The sequence below is a fragment of the Balaenoptera acutorostrata genome, chromosome 12 (assembly GCF_949987535.1).
Source record: "Balaenoptera acutorostrata chromosome 12, mBalAcu1.1, whole genome shotgun sequence".
Lineage (NCBI taxonomy): Eukaryota > Metazoa > Chordata > Mammalia > Artiodactyla > Balaenopteridae > Balaenoptera > Balaenoptera acutorostrata.
Window position 1 is genome coordinate 26967793 of NC_080075.1, and position 17656 is coordinate 26985448.

Here is a 17656-nt window from a genome sequence, read left to right on the forward strand (position 1 = left end):
CCCAGGGGTTCAGAGGCTCCCTGGGAGGCCTCGTGGGGCAGCTCGAGGGAGTGACGATGGGAGAGAGCGGCAGGGGTGGGCATGAAAAGGAATGCAGTGGGGAGAAGGGAGAGATGGAGACAGTGGATAGTGACTATGGGAAAATGGGCAATTTTCAGTTTCAAAATTATTTTTTTGAGATGTCATTCACATGCCATAAAATTCACCTTCTGAAACTGCAAATTCAGTGTCATTTAGTACATCCACAAGCCTATGCAACCATCACCGGCATCTAACCCATCACGTTTTCATCACCCCAAAAAGAAGCCCCCTTAAGCATCAGCAGGCACTCTTCATCCCCCCTTCCTTCAGTCCTGGCAACCATTAATTTGCTTTCTGTCGCTATGGTTTTGCCTTTTCTGGACAGTTCATGAAATAATACAAATGTGACCGCTGTCTCTGGCTTCTTTCACTTAGCATAATGTTTTCAAGTTCGTCCATGTCGTAGCATGTGTTAGTACTTCATTCCTTTTTATGGCTGTATAATATTTCACATATACACCACATTTAAAAAATCCATTCATCCGCTGATGGGCATTTGGGTTTTTTTCACTAATAATGTCCATTTTTTGAGAGTTTATTCTGTGCCAGGCAGCACCAGGCTAAGTTACTGACCTTATTTCACAGATAAAGAGGCTTGGAGAGTGTGAAGAGTTTGCCCAAGATTAAGAGCTAGCAATTGGGGGAACTGGGGTTTGAACTCAGGCAAACTTCAGAGGTAATAGATTCACATGACAGAACACTAGAAAAGGTACACAAGGGTATTCAATGAAAAGTGACCCTTTTCCCCACGTTCCCCAGCCACACATTTCCCTCCTCAGAGACATCTGCTTTGGCCGTGCTGTGGATCCTTCCAGAGAAATACTTATACCCCAACATTTATGTATCACAATTTATTGACTAATCTGTCCCACTGATTTGAAATGTCACTTTTATGGTATAACAGATTCTTATACTATATATATATATATATATATATATATATATATATATATATATATATATATATAATGTATTTATTTATTTATTTTTGGCTGCTTTGGGTCTTTGTTGCTGTGCACAGGCTTTCTCTAGTTGCGGCAAGCGGGCTTCTCATTGCGGTGGCTCCTCGTGTTGCCGAGCACGGGCTCTAGGCGCGTGGGCTTCACTAGTTGTATCTCACGGGCTTAGCTTCTCCACGGCATGTGGGATCTTCCTGGGCCAGGGATCGAACCCATATCCCCTGCATTCGCAGGAGGATTCTTTTTTTTTTTTTTTTTTTCAAATGAGAGCTCAAATTCCCACGACCTCCACGGGCCTCTTTTTTTTTTTTTTTTTTTTTAATGATTAGTCTATGTTTATTTTTATTTATTTTATTTATGGCTGTGTTGGGTCTTCGTTTCTGTCCGAGAGCTTTCTCTAGTTGTGGCAAGTGGGGGCCACTCTTCATCACGGTGCGCGGGCCTCTCACTATCGCGGCCTCTCTTGTAGCGGAGCACAGGCTCCAGACGCGCAGGCTCAGTAATCTTGGCTCACGGGCCCAGCTGCTCCACGGCATGTGGGATCTTCCCAGACCAGGGCTCGAACCCGTGTCCTCTGCATTGGCAGGCAGATTCTCAACCACTGCGCCACCAGGGAAGCCCGGCAGGAGGATTTTTAACCACTGCACCACCAGGAAAGCCCCTTATACGTATTTCTATTTCTCTTTTCAGAGCTGTCCTGACTCTTTTTTGCCTATCTTTTATGTTTGCCATTTCTCTAAAATTCTTTTTATCGTCTTTTTGATTAAAAAAATTTTTTTCCTCTTCTTGTTTGTTTCTCTTAAGGCATTATCCATTATGTTCATTCACTCGTATTATTTTATTTAATTTATTTAATTAATTAACATTTATTTTTGGAGGTGTCGGGTATTAGTTGCAGCACGTGGGCTCTTTGTTGCAGTGCGTGCTCTTCCTTGCGGCTCGTGGGCTCTCCAGTTGTGGCGCGTGGGCTCCAGAGCACGTGGGCTCAGTAGTTGCGGCGTGCGGGCTTAGTTGCCCTGCAGCATGTGGGATCTCAGTTCCCCAACCAGGGACCGAACCTGCATCCCCTGCATTGCAAGGTGGATTCTTAACCACTGGACAACCAGGGAAGTCCCCACTCTTGTATTATTTTAAATTTAGTCCTCATTTCTGAAACTTTTTTCTTTTATTTTGAATTCTGTCTTGAGTTCTATCATCTTACCTAATTCTGGTTTATGCTGTTCTTTCATCTTTTTTTTATTATGGTAAAATATACATAAAACAAAATTTATTATTTCAACCATTTTCAAGTATACAATTCAGTGACATTAAATACATTCACAATGCTGTGCAACCATCACCACTGTGCAAATTCAAAATAATTATGTCAAAAGATTGAGCAGGACATCAGAAAGATGGAGGCAGCAGCATAGTTTCTGAATCTCTCCAAACCCTTTCATGGAAGAAGATCAACTAAAACCAAACACCCATAGGTGGCATTTATCAGCATTTACCATTTCCAGAACTTTTTCACCATCCCAAACAGAGACTCTATAGCCACTAAACAATAACTTCCCATTCCCTCCTCGATCCATGTTCTTTCATCTTTCGCACTGTTTTTCCTAACATCTTTTAGCCCACTTTGAAATAATAGGTTACAGTTTTGATCTGTTTTGTGGACCTGTCTTTTCCAACTTGATTTTATTGTCTGAAGAGATGCTATTCTGCTCCTTATTCTCTTTTTTCTTACACTACCTCTGTACGGGATTTGATCCCAATCCTTTTCTGTTACTGATTTTTGGATGAAAAAAGTTTTACAGCACTTTGAAAAGGTGGTGCGAGGCCATGTGGAAACATGTTCTTCATGGCTGTTTCATCAATGCTTCTTCACTTATACTGCTTTGGAATACCTGTTTTCCAGGAGGCATAAACCAGTGGGCTTTATCATTGGACAGAGTGCAGAGAAAGGACCCCACGAAAGCTGATCCCCTTAGCAGAAATGACTTAGTTATGATTTCACCCAAGATTGGTCACAACCAGCCTGGGAAACTCAAGGAACCAGAGACAAGGCATAATGCCATCTTTCCTTCTCTCTGCCTCAGCTCTCAAGGATTGGTCACCTCCATGTTATTAGTAACTATTATTTGGTTTCTGTTCATAATTACTATCAGAAGACACAGCACTTAGGGGCCTAATTACACTGCCCAGCTATGCACCATTCTTCTTCATTTTGGCTTCCTGTCCACCAGCAGGAACCTGATTTAGTTTTGTTCTCCCTTCACCACAGCCCAGTAATTTTTGTGCATGACTCTCAGTCTCACCAGAATCTGTATCTCTCACTCTGCCCCAACATTCCACCCCATCATTCGCTCCCGATTAAGTGTACTCTAGAAATTTCGGGTCAACTGGATATTTTACCACTGTTCACCATCTCTTATGAAACCAGAAGACGAGCAGCTTTCTTATGGAATGACGGAGAACTTGTAAAGATAAAACACCAGTCTGCAGGAGAAAGGGAAGAAGAGAATGATGGAAATCGTTTCTGGAAAACTAGTTTTACATGATGTTTTGTTTGTTCCTGGTAAAGAAATTGAAATCTTCTAAACATTAAAAAAAAAAATCTAAACCACTAAATTCAATAATACAGGAATATAATTTTTGAAAAAAATTTCTTTGGCTGCGTAGCACGTGGGATCTTAGCTCCCCAACTAGGGACTGAACCCAGGCCTGCTGCATTGGAAGCGCAGAGTCTTAACCACTGGACGACCAGGGAAGTCCCAGGAATATCACTTTTAAAGGAGAAGTTATAAACCCCTTGGTTACATGAACTGGAGATTTTTAGTAAGAAGTCATGTATTTTAAATGACTTGGAGCTTTAAAGGAAGGAAGGAAGGAAGGAACGGAGGAAGGAAGGAAGGAAGGAAGAAAAAGGGACTTCCTTGGTGGGGCAGTGGATATAATATCAAAAGTAAATTAATTAATTAAATAAATTTAAAAAAGAAAAAAAATGCTGAAATCCACTGACTAATTATTCAGGCTATTATATCTTGCTATTTCCAGATACATGCCTTTATAAACTTTTGGTAAAAGGTTATCGTATGTCAGAACAAATGAATTACAGACTTTTCTATTTTTCCAAAATTTGAGAAATTCCCTTACATTTCTACCTTCAAATTTTATAACAAGGGAAAAGGAGTGACAACCCTTATACTTACATTCAATTGCATCATCTGGCCACATGCCTTCTACATCAATCAAATATCTACAAAAGAACAAAATTCGAGTCATTTGTAAATAAAAAGGAAAGAAGATCAAGTTTTTGCAAAAAAAGGTCCAATTGTGCTTTACAAATATAGATAGAAAAATCCTAAGAAAATATCAGCATATCTAATCAATAATTATTAAAGAATGATATATACCATGACTACACAAAGGCTTTATTCCGAGTTTCCCTGGTGGCGCGGTGTTGAGAATCTGCCTGCCAATGCACGGGACACGGATTCGAGCTCTGGTCTGGGAAGATCGCACATGCCCCGGAGCGACTGGGTCCGTGAGCCACAACTACTGAGCCTGCGCGTCTGGAGCCTGTGCTCTGCAACAAGAGAGGCCGCGATAGTGAGAGGCCCGCCCACCGCGATGAACAGTGGCCCCCGCTTGCCGCAACTAGGGAAAGCGCTCGCATAGAAACAAAGACCCAGCACAGCCAAAAAACAAAAAAAGGCTTTATTCCAAGGGCCAAGGATGCAAGGATAACGCAACTTTAGAAAATCTATTAATATAGTTATTTACATTAATACAACAATTTAATTAGTAAATGAAAGAGAATAAAATACAGGACCAAACTGGCAGATGTTAAAAAGTTATCTGATAACATACAACGGTCAGTTTCGGTCACTAAAAACAGGAGACTTAATATGACAGAGTATTCATCAAGAACCAACAAATAACAAAAGACAAATTAGGACAAATATTAACATCATATCTAAAAAACCCTATCTAACCAACCATAGGAGCCAGAAACTTAGGAATCACCATCACTGACAGCTATTTCTCCCTCACCCTCATCCTCAACCCACCACCAGTGCTGACAATGATACTGCCTACATACCTCTAGAATCTGTCCACATCTTTCCACCAAAATGACCACCATACCCTGGTCCAAGCCACCATTATGCCCAATTTCTACACAAGGCTCCTCCTAACTTGTTTCCTCGCTTCCACTCTTTCTCCCTGCAGTGTATTCTCCACTCGGTAAGCAAAACGATAGGTTGAAAATGCAATTGGGTAGGTTCCACACACTCACCTTCAACAAAAAAAGTTCAATGGTTTTCTATTACTCTTCAAGTCTGAAACCTTAAACAGAAGCCTGCACGATCGAGCTCCTACCCACACTTGCAGCTCCATTATAATGACATGCTCCCCCAACGGCCCCACCTTCCTGGCCAGTTCCTCCAACACAGCATATGCTTTCCTCTTATAGGGTCTTTTGCTATTCCTTATGCTCAGAAATCTCTCCCCAACGTCCCTATCTGGTTAATACCTACTCATCCTTCAGATATCAGCTGAAACATCCCTAAACCTTCTCTAATCTCCATGATGAGATCAAATCCTCCCTAAAATATGCTCTCATGGTACCATGTCCCTCTCCTTGGCACTTGTCAGAGTTGTAATTCTACATGCAGAGTATGATTCTTGAATATCTATTCCCTCTCTGGACTGCTAGAATTCACAAAGGGCAGGTCAAGTCTCTTCACTCACAAAATTTCACAAGTCTTTTTGCTAGCACCCAGCACAGTGCTTAAACATAACAGATGCTCAATAAGTATTTCCTGCATGAACAACCATACATTGGTACAGTATAGCAACACCCACAAAAAGCATAAGGGCATAAACTCCTTGATGCAGAAGTCCCATTCTGAGTGAAGTTAACTGAGACAAAGCATTTATATTCAAAGATGTTCACACAGGAATGTTCATTACTTTGATGTTTTATAATATCAAAAACTTCTGACTTGTACATGTTCATCAGTAAGCAAAGGAACAATGCAGCCTTAAAAAAAAAAAGCAAAACCAATCAACAGACAAAGGATTTAATCTCCAAAATATATAAATAGGTCATGCAGCTCACTATTAAAAACACAAACAACCCAATCAAAAAATGGGCAGAAGACCTAAATAGACATTTCTCCAAAGAAGACATACAGATGGCCAAGAGGCACACGAAAAGCTGCTCAACATCACTAATTATTAAAGAAATGCAAATCAAAACTACAATGAGGTATCTCACCTCACACCGCTTAGAATGGGCATCATCAGAAAATCTACAAACAGCAAATGCTGGAGAGGGTGTGAGGAAAGGGAACCCTCTTGCACTGCTGGTGGGAATGTAAACTGATACAGCCACTATGGAGAACAGTATGCAGGTTCCTTAAAAACTAAAAATAGAATTACCATATGACCCAGCAATCCCACTACTGGGCATATACCCAGAGAAAACCATAATTCAAAAAGACATATGCACCCCAATGTTCACTGCAGCACTATTCACAATAGCTAGGTCATGGAAGCAACCTAAATGCCCATCGACAGATGAACGGACAAAGAAGATGTGGTACGTATATACAATGGAATATTACTCAGCGATAAAAAAGAACGAACTTGGGTCATTTGTAGAGACGTGGATGGACCTAGAGACTGTCATACAGAGTGAAGTAAGTCAGAAAGAGAAAAACAAATATTGTATATTAATGCATATATGTGGAATCTAGAAAAGTGGTACAGAAGAACCGGTTTGCAAGGCAGAAATAGAGACACAGATGTAGAGAACAAACGTATGGACATCAAGGGGGGAACGCGGGGCAGGGCGGGGGTCGGTGGTGGTGAGATGAATTGGGAGATTGGGATTGACATATATACACTAATATGTATAAAATAACTAATAAGAACCTGCTGTATAAAAAATACATAAATTTTAAAAATTCAAAAATAAATAAATAAATAAACTAATTAATTAAAAAAAAAAAAAAGAATGAGGTTGGGAGACTGTCAAAACAGCACACAGATCACACACTCAAGCCCCGGAAGATGGGGAACTGCCTTAAGTCCCCCACTTCGGATGACATCTCCCTGCCTCACAAGTCTCAGTCCGACTGGGCTAGCTTTGGCAAGGGGACGGAGCTGGATCAGGAGCTGCTGCTGCCATATCTGGATCAAGTTCCAGTTTTGGTCTCTCATCCAACACCTAGTCAGACTCGCCTAGCACCTCAGCTGAGAGGAGCAAATTAGGATAGCTCAAACAATAAGCCTCATACAGCATCAGCCTGAAGGAGTTTATGACCCTGGAAGAAATGGATCAGAAAAAAGGATCCGGGGGACTTCCCTGGTGGTGCAGCGGCTAAAGACTCCACACTCCCAACGCAGGGGGCCCGGGTTCGTTCCCCGGTCAGGGAACTAGATCCCACATGCATGCCGCAACTAAGAGTTTGCATGCCACAACTAAGGAGCCCACCGACTGCAATTAAGACCCGGCGCAACCAAATAAATGAATAAATACAATAAAACAAATATTTAAAAAAAAGATCGGGGAGTGTGTGATCTGTATGATGCACTTTGTTTATGAGAACCCAATTTGATTTCTGCTGTGTATGCAGATCACCTGGGCTGTACAGATGACTGGCTGATGAGATCCTTCACGTGCCCCTCCTGCATGGAGACAGTTGATGCAGCACTGCTTTTGTCCTACGAGACTAACTGAGCCAGTGTCTCTCACCTGACTTCAAGTGAACCATCATTTTTGGTGGTTTTGATCTTTTGTCGTTGAGCCCAAAGAGCCAGGGATTAGGAATTAAGATCATGCATGAAAGTTTCCTAAAAATTCCTGAACGGCTGCAGATGTTGGGGAAAAGCACGTGATATTTTAGAAATTTAGGGGGAAAAAGTAGGATGGTATTTTTATGTAAAGCCTTCACCCAGTGTTGAAAAATATAATTGTTATTTAGATCTTGTTATTCCTCCAGTACATAGGAATTGTGTAAAGTGTTACAGCAGCTATATATGTTTCAATTGTGTGTCAAAGATTAGGATAAAGATAGTGGTTGTTTTTCCTAAGTGAGATAACTTTCTTCTTCCCCCTACCCAAATTTTTTTCTGAAGTTGCTGGCATTTGGGTCAAGGTTTTATTAAAAGCCACATTTTAGAACACTGGCACAAAAAAAGGAGTTTTAAGCTGGTTTGCATAGTTCTTTTTTTGTTTTAGAATAAACATAGAGCACTTATTTTTTACTTTCTAGGAACTCCACAAGTTAAGGTCCCATTGTTCTTTTGCTGTGATTGTTGTTACTATTGATGTTGCTGTTTTCTGTCTTTGCTGGTTCTTTCTAATCTACCATTTGTCATTATTGGCATATGATCATCTCAGGGGCACAAGATGGCTGCTGTAAAACCAAATATCATATTCTCACAAAACAAGGAGGAAGCAGAAAAAGAGCCCAAATGGTCATTTTCCTAATGCCTATTTATCTTTTGTCAGAGAAAAATATCATTCTCATAAGCACAACAACAGCCTTCCCTTAATTACTCATTTGCCAAAACAGATTGATATGACCATTCATAAGACAATTCACGGCAAAGAGGGATATGATAATGATTGTCTTAGCCTAACAAGGATTTATCCACTCAAGCTGAATGCTTCACTCCTCAAAAAAGTCATAAAGTTCTATGAACAAGGAAGAACTACTAAGTGACTGTTAAGTAAACCATCAGAATTGTTTGTCCAAGACCATACGATTCTTTCTTTCCACTGGAAATGGAATTCATTGCCTTAGGTCTTTTTAAATAGTGTACTATTACTGTTGGGGCTGGCTCTGTGCTTGAAAACCAGCTGAAAACCAGTTATAACCTGTTACAGGTGCTATATCTGTTTGCAGTTAAGAAATGCAGAATTCAAAGTGATCTCCTAGCTTGTAAGCCAACTGAGATTCACTGTCCCTCTTCTATAAAAAAAATGAGCTAATGTGTCCAGAAACTAACTCTAGTAAAGTGGGGTTTAACATTACCCTTTCTTATGAGTTTCGTTTCTCAGTTTCTCAGTTGTAACAATTTTGATTTCTTCTTTCCTGTGACCTCCTTCCCTGTTGTCTTGAAGCACAGCAAAAGGATACTGCATGTCTTCTTAGTGTAGTGCTGAGGTTACTGAAGTTATATAAAACACATCTCAGTCTCTGTTTCTTGGAAGGAAAGTCCCGCTAGTTGACTGACAATTCTAAGCAGGGAGAATTAAGAGAAATGTGTTTCATGTTTTGCACACAAATGAAGAATTCATATAATCACGACTTCACAGCTGTGATCTCAAAAAAGAAGGAATTTCTCTCTTTCTATTTTTCTTGCAATTAACGTAAGAACACTCTGAATCTCTAAGCTTCTGAAGTGTTAGTAGAGATGGTCTAGTAAAGATGTAGTTGTAATGTTTTACCCATTCAGCATGTGTTTATTTTTCCTTACGTACTCCAAGGTGACATATTTGTTCAGCTCAGTGATATTACAGCTAAAAAAATCATTCATTAGTAAAAGGAGAAGCAATCTCAACCTAACAAATCAGAAGTGTTTCTTATTATTTTATATTGAGTTGAATATTTGACTCGTAACACTTTTTGCTACATACAAAACACAAGTCTCTTGAAGGGTTCCTCATAAGTGCATTATACAAGAATTTAGTATGTCATAAGCACTTAAAGATTTGACATTCAACTGTAGTAGTATCCATGTTGGTTACTTTTCTTACGAGTCCCATGATGAGTCTGAGAAACACTGAAAGAATTAGAGTCTCAGGTTCTATTAAACTGTTACATGTATCTTGCTTAAGTTTGTGCTCATTTATTTATATCCAACTACATAAAGCAAATTTGGAGGAAAAAAAAGAATAATAAATAAATAAGAATCAGGTCTCCAAATATTGTCAGAGGAAGATGTCCTCCATATATTAAATTATAAACCAGAATGTCTAAAACACTATACCATTAAATCACAGGTACAGTCAGTTCTGTATATCCAACGGTTCCATAACCTGCAGATACGGAAGCCCGACTGTACTACACCATTTTACATACGGGACTTGAGCATCCGAGGATTTTCGGATCCATGGGGAGTCCTAAACCCAATCCCCCTGCAGATACCAAGGGACCATTGTATATGCTTATATCTGCATTTTTTACGTCTGAAAAAATATGTGCTAAATTATTACTGGTGGTAACATCGGAGTAGGGGGCAAAATTGCCTTCCACTTCATACACTTCTCTGACTGCATTTTTTGCATTCAGCTTACATTAGCTTACATTACTATTGTAAACAGAACAATTTACACATGCTCTGCCTCTTGGGGTTGGCAACTCACCTGCACATGAGGTAGCCAGTCCTGTTGAAACCATGGGTACAGTGGACACCAAGAAGTCTGTCTAGAAAACAGGGAATATGGAATTAAGTAAGCGAAGTAGATACACTAAAAACAAGTTATACAATTTTCTGAAGAGTAGCCTCTATTAGTTACCACAACACTACCACTATCCTGAAAAGGAAAAACTCTGAAGAAAAGAGTGTTTTTGCAGGAACATACAATAAAGAATTAACTACTATACAGTCAAAATTCATTGTCTCTGGGAAATTTTGCATAGCCTCCAATCAGATGCAATAGTGTGGACTGGAGAATGCCCATCAGGAACTGATCTGACTATAGAAAAAGGGAGTGGAAAAAAAAAACAGGCTATCAGAAGAATAGAATTTATTTTTGAGTGAAACAAATGGAATGCCTTCACTTTAATGCTCAATATTAAAAAGAACAAACGGTTTCTGAAGGGCTCTTGGGGTCCCCCAAAGCTCTTCCATTCCTTCTCTCCTTCACTGCTCCTCACACGCCACGGGTCTATGTGCCTGTGGAGTTCTCGGGGTAAGTAGCACCGTTCTTATTTCACAATGAAAAAGTAAGGCTTGAGACGTAAGCCCAAGCTGCACAGCAGGCAAACAGAAAAAAGACTAGAATCGAGTCTCAGATTTTTCCAACTATGCCACAGTATTCTGTGGTCCAGGACTTAAAAAAAATTATATGAGAGAGTAAATAAAAACAACAACATGTAGCTGATCTCTGCAAAACCTATGTCTGTGACTAGGTGGTGTCTGGCATTCGTCATCTCCTGCCTGGATTACTACTGCCCTTCAATTCTAACAATCTCTTCTATTTCAACTGATCCTCCACATGGAAGATGTTCTCTCTCTAAAATATAAACTTGGCTGGATTGCTCTGTTGCTTAAAAATCTGTTGTAGCAATGCAACTTCCCTAACACGAAGCGTCTGCAACTTCTCCAGAGTCCCTGCTCATGCGGTCAATTCGGCATCGGCTACCGGTGCCTCTTTCCAGACACTCATGGGTAGTGCCTACCTTTACCAACATTCTAGCACGACAATGTTATCTGGAGTTACTGACCCACAGCCAGATCTCCACTTCAGCTCCTTCCTATCCAGGTGTTCTTGAGTGGGACATCACAGGAAGCACTGAAAAGAATTCTTCTTCACTCGGAGACTTTACTCTGGCACTCACTGACCGGCACACAGTTGCTTCCTCCATGTTTATGGCAGCCCAGTATGATAAAACTTCAGACGCCAATAACATGGTCCCTCTATATCCATCGCTTTCTGCCAGGCTTGCTCAGGGAACACCATCTCAGATTCCAAATCAGGGGCATAGCCGCCTGTCACTTCCCTACCAGGAAGGAAGCCAGGTAGATTACTATAACCAAGGCACACTGGGGTCTTTACTGTATGGAGAACTTAGTTCCTGCCCGCAATCCTATGGCTCTGCGTCATACACAGGAAGTAGGGCCTCTGTGCAACCAGAAATGGGAATGGGACTGAAGGAGATGCAGCCCACAAATATCCGACCACCAGCTTCCACCTCTGCAATCTGCCACCCTGTGTCTGCTCAACGCATCACAGAAACAAGTTTTCAAGGTGAGTATACAAACGGCAGAGAAAGTGAAGAATGAGGTCGGCGTTCAAAAATGGGGTCAAATCGACAGCTGGGAAGTGGTGTAGAGACAGGTAGAATTTAGATCCTGAGCCTTTAATAACCACTACCTTCGCTCAGTGCCCTCTGTTTTGAGACTCTATAGAAGAACACCTAGGGCTTCCCTGGTGGCGCCTGCCAATGCAGGGGACACGGGTTCGAGCCCTGGTCTGGGAAGATCCCACATGCCGTGGAGCAACTAAGCCCATGTGCCACAACGACGGAGCCTGCATTCTAGAGCCCGTGAGCCTCAACTACCGAAGCCCACGTGCCTACAGCCCATGCTCCGCTACAAGAGAAGCCACCGCGATGAGAAGCCCGCACACCGCAACCAAGAGTAGCCCCCGCTAGCCGTAACTAGAGAAAGCCCGTGCACAGCAATGAAGACCCAGTGCAGCCAAAAAAATAAATACGTAGAATAAATACGTTCAAACAATAAATAAATAAATAAACATAAATTAAAAAAAAAAAAAGAACACCTAATGCAGGAGGGAAGGTGGGAGGGCCACTGTAAAGGTCATCTATGCTACATGTATAAGAACCCCGAGAGCACACCAATAGGTTCCACATTTTTCACTGCTGTAGCCGATCATTCCCCCTGTACTATACCAAACTGTGGCACTCCCTTCCCTCATCTACTGCTATAGTCTCTTTGGAAGGTGTTTCAGAACTCTTGTTATGAGAGTGCCAGTTGAACTGTCCTCACTTCCTTCATTTATACCAGGATTTAAGACCTTGTGGACAGAGAGCCTGTCCAGAGAGCAAGCAGGCTAAGACTCTGTCTTTGTTGATATATTTCATCAGAAAGGGCTCTACCCCCTCTCCTAGTTCATGGTGTGAAGTGTTCGTAGCCTCTCAGGAAAGTGGGGAGAATTGAAAGGACTCTAGATGAGAATGCTAGGCTTTGTAAAACATTTCAGTGTGTTTTAAAAATAAGACTCATTTTGTATTGGACTTACAACAGTCCTATGAAATACAAAGAAAGGCAAGAATCAGTGACATGAAATGATCACCAGTAAGAATTACAACAGTCACCGCTTACCTCGTAGCATAGGGCACTGTCCATGGTCCTTAAGTAGAGTTAGCAGAAATGCCTTGCCCATCTTGCCCCTGAACCCCTTGAAAGGTACACGACTGCTGTGTTGGTGTTTAGGGGGAGCATCTCACTTCCCAGGGACTGACTTCTCCCTTGATTCCTCTGTAGTGATGGAGACTTCCCCGCTGATGAAAAATTCCCTGGGATTGCAACCTCCAAGCCAGACAGCTTTCCTACGGACTGACAGAGAACTTGTCAAGATGAAACACCAGTCTGCGGGAGAAAAGGGAAGAAGAGAATGATGGACATCGTTTTTGGGAAACTATTTTTACAGTATGTTTTGTTTGTTCCTGGTAAATAAACTGTCATCTTCTTAACGTTAAAACAAAATCTAAACCACTAAATTCAATAATACAGGAATATAACTTTCGAAAAACATTTCTTTGGCTGCGCAGCATGTGGGATCTTAGCTCCCCAGCCAGGGCTTGAACCCACGCCTGCTAGCATTGGAAGCGCAGAGTCTTCACCACTGGACCACCAGGGAAGTCCCAGGAATATCACTTTTAAAGGAGAAGGTATAAACCCCTTGGTTACATGAACTGGAGATTTTTAGTAAGAAGTCAATATATTTGTTGTTAGGCACATTTTATGTTAGGCTGTCTCCCTGCACAGGATGCAGGCGCCTTGAAAATGGAAATCATATCCCTCTAGAGTACGTCCCTCTTCTTTCAGCTTTGCAGTTTGCTGCTCCGCTTGTTCAACCCCACCTAGTAATAACCTATACTTCCCTTGTTCCTGTTTTCCCATCTGGAAAACAGACAAAAGGCAACCAGACAACGCAAAGGTCTCAACAACTAAGGGATATCCAAAACCAGAGATGGCCAGAACTTCTGGATCCCTCATGAAACCTAGCCCGGTGTTCGATACGTAGGTATCATTAATACGTGCGTGTTGACTGAAACAGTTGAAACTCAATTCTTCCACTTCCCAGTTTAGTTTTAGTCCTCACACAAAACCTGATCATCAAATTCCTTAATGCGAGGAATCACAGTGAAAAATCATATCTCAACTGACTTCTGTCAGATGAGTGAGAACTAAGGTTAATTCAGTGTATCTGAAGCATAGAAAGTGAGGGCAAAAGTGGCACAAGATGGGGCTAGAAGGGCAGAGAGGATTCTAGACCACGCAGAGTCTTCAAGGCCAACACTGTGTTTTCTAGTCTCAAAACAATGTTTGTGAGCGATGTTTATGAGCAATGTTCCAGCTTGCTTTGAAGGTTTCTTGTGTGAAGAATGGATTGGAAGGAAACAAGATATATGGACACTAGTTAGGACCTAGTCGCAACAGACAGGCAAGTTCAGTATTAGGATGTTGAGGAAGAGCTGACAGATTCCAAAGAAATGCAGGAGATAAACTGAAGCGGGCTTAATGGGGTATGAGATGGAGGAAAGGAAGGTCTTAGGGAACTCAAGGGTTTACCGCACACATGAGCAAAGTCTCAAAGTTCATCATTTGAACGTACAGAGGTAGCTCTCCCAAATGACACCGGTTAGGAAGCAACGGTACGCCCTTCAGCATGCCTAGAGACAACACAAATCAACTGTTTCGATGGAAAATTCGGCGGGACCCTTGATTTCCATGGGAATACAGAGAAAAGAGACACTGATCTGGCTTGCAGGTATATTTAGGAAGTTGTTAGCCTGACATCACATACTAGTATCACGTAAGTAGGCCGTCTGAAGTATGAAGCTTAGGGGAAAAACCCTGAAGAAAACTTAAAAGCTTAAGCCACACCTCTATACTACACCACCTTTCACAATTTCTTCTCAGATAAGCATCATCCCCATCAGTGAAGAAACTCGTATCTCCTAATAGGAAAAACAGGCCTAAAGATTCAATGTGTGCCTTTGGAGGTCCCATCTATGCGATATCTTCCTGGGACCAGAAAAGTCCCCAGGAAGATCAATCTTTGCACCCCTGAAAGCTTACCACCAAGGAAAATGACTAGGTCCATAGATTTCCTCCCTCAAACCAGCTTACCTCACACAGAAATCATTAGCAACTCAGCCCTTACTCACATGATCACAGTCACAAGAGTGGTTAGGGAGAAAAGCACTAACCGGGGGAACTAAAACAGAGGCAATCCAGGCCAAGTTGGGCTGGTGGCAGATATCTGCTCCTTACGCTCGGGTGCATAATGCGACTCACCACAATGCCTTTTTCACAGACCCTTTTGAAAGTTTCTCCACAAAATCCAACAGCTCAACTTAGTTCATGACGCTTCAAGGTCAACGATCGTCAAGAGAAAAACATGCAATATGTCTTACAATGTTGGATTCCTTACCAACAGGACAAGGAAATAGCCATGTAGACAAAACCAGAGCATTTGAACACATCTGTATTCTACAAACACACCAGTGAATGCTATCAATAAGGTACTATGACATAAAACAAAATGAAAACTAGATGTGAGACTGTTCTCTTCAGTGTACAGACTTCATGGCAGTTGCTGCACTATCTAGCTACTTATATCTTTAACTCTCTGTTCTGTTAATACAAAATGAGGCCCAAGTGTGTCAACTTGTTTCCCACAGAAACCAAAAAATCTACATGCATCTCTTTTCTCCTGTGCCCTTTCACCTTACCTGCTCCCAATTCTCCACCAATGCCCTCCTCTTTCTCTAATTGTTCTCCTCTTCATTTTGCTTGGCCTTGCACCCAAGCATGCAAGACAGAGAGTCGTAGAGGTCCAAGATTCGAGAGTGGCTGTTTGCAAGGGGGAGGAGATTACAGTAACTGCCACACTGTATATACTTCTGTGCAAAGAAAAAGGGACAGTGTTCAGAATGTCTCTCACATAGAAAAAAGAGCTGGATGGCAGGATACCTGTGTGGCCCAAGGAACTAGAGCTAGCAAATTACGGGCAAAACAATTGCAATCAAAGGCTGGAAGAGGAAAGGTCTGCAACCAGCTCTGTCTCCTAGCTCTCTGGTATTTGCTGCCAACGGGCAGAGTCGGTTTCGTGAAGCATCAAGCACTGAAAAGAAGACTCCGGCTGCTGGAAGTTGACAGGAAGTAACATCCAATGCAAGATCAAGGCTTGTCCCAGAAGCAATGCCCATAATGGAAGGAAAAAAAAAAAAAAAGAAGAAGAAGAAGAAAGCGGAAGAGAAATGTTAAGTCGCAAGTCCAACCTGGCCCCCAGCCTAGCCCAGCCCAAGGAAGGTAGGAGGCAAGGAGAAGAAACTCAAAGAGAAGAGCCTTGGACCACAACATTCTCCACAAGGTACACTCAACAAACTTCACCCTACTCTTGAACCAAGTTACAAAAAGAGCTTCTTAATCCCTACTTTTGCTCCTTAAAAGCTGCTATCAGTTCACTCAGTAGACACATATGATTTCAGAACAACTGTAATAGTTCAAACTAGATGGCTCTTTCCTTCCTAAGGATTATTAATTAAATAACATCTATATAGCTCTAAGTATATGATACATAAAATAGAATACTCTGTAGAATATAAGTAACTGTTAGTTAATTATATTAATGAGCGTCTGTAAGAAACGCTGCAATGATTTCCCTAATGGAAGAGCCTGGGAGAGGTAAATCTGTCTTCTAGGATTTCCTCCCCAGAGCTCAGAAACTTAGGTGTTGTTTTAGCTCTCCTACACTCTCTTCACCCAACCCCGCCTTCCTGTTGGGGATCGGACCTCCCTACTGGCTAGCTCATACCTTTGAACTGCCTGCTTTGTGACATCACTCTCCTACCAAACCTACTACCACTTGGTAGAGTCTTGGGGTTTCCGTGGAGCTGTTTGGACCAGTAACCAGTGACCTCTGGACTGGACACGTGTGCCGTTCAGCTGCAGCCACTCAGACATCCTCTAGTGTTGTCTCCTCAGCCCTTGTACCTGCAGTTGATGGTTCCTCTTCTCTGACCATGTCAGGTAAGAAAAGAAACTTTGGAAAGTTTTGCGTTCGATTTCTTTGGCCCCTAAATTGAGTAGGAGATTCAAAATAGCATGGAATAATGAGGGAAAGTATTGAACTACAAGTCTGGAGACCTAATTTCAGTTTTGACTTGGACGTTTACTATCTGTGTGACTTTGGACAAATCGCTGACTGTCTCACAAAGCCTGCTGCTTTCCTTATCTGTTACGTTAGGCTACCACATTGGGTGGATCACTCTGATCCCCTTCTTTTCCAGTATTGAGCCTTAAAGGGTACCCATGGAGAAAATGAAATCAGAGACTTCTCAAGAGGGTTTCAACAGAAACATAGAAAAGCCAGGTGACATAGAAAACTAGCAATATACACCAAGATGTTTCATCTCTAATGGTCTCCCTCCACTAGTATTGCGACCAGCTGAAAAGAGAGAATAGGGAGAGAGGATGGAGAGTACTGGGCTATATAGGGAGGCACAGAGTCAAACGTAAGGAAGTTGAGGATTGTTTTCATTAGCACAGGCCAACAGGAACCAAGAGATGGGAAAAAATATAAGAATGAAGAGGGAAGGCATAGAGGAGCTCTCAAGAAAAACCTACTTTGCAAT

The 17656-nt window shown here is 41.7% G+C and overlaps 1 protein-coding gene and 1 pseudogene across 1 annotated transcript in view; one reads left to right on the plus strand and one right to left on the minus strand.

The window, feature by feature from the left end:
- Positions 1-1047: 1047 nt before the first annotated feature.
- Positions 1048-17656, minus strand: part of LOC130709433 (uncharacterized) — a 260097-nt gene continuing 243488 nt past the window's right edge. The window contains exons 5-7 of the mRNA XM_057558686.1: positions 10408-10468; positions 4235-4281; positions 1048-3521 (exon numbers count right to left, since the gene is read on the minus strand). Coding sequence (XP_057414669.1) covers positions 3454-3521; positions 4235-4281; positions 10408-10468 — 176 coding nt within the window. The 3' untranslated portion in view covers positions 1048-3453. The remainder of the gene's footprint in view (positions 3522-4234; positions 4282-10407; positions 10469-17656) is intronic.
- Positions 7089-7773, plus strand: LOC130709386 (RING finger protein 11-like; annotated as a pseudogene).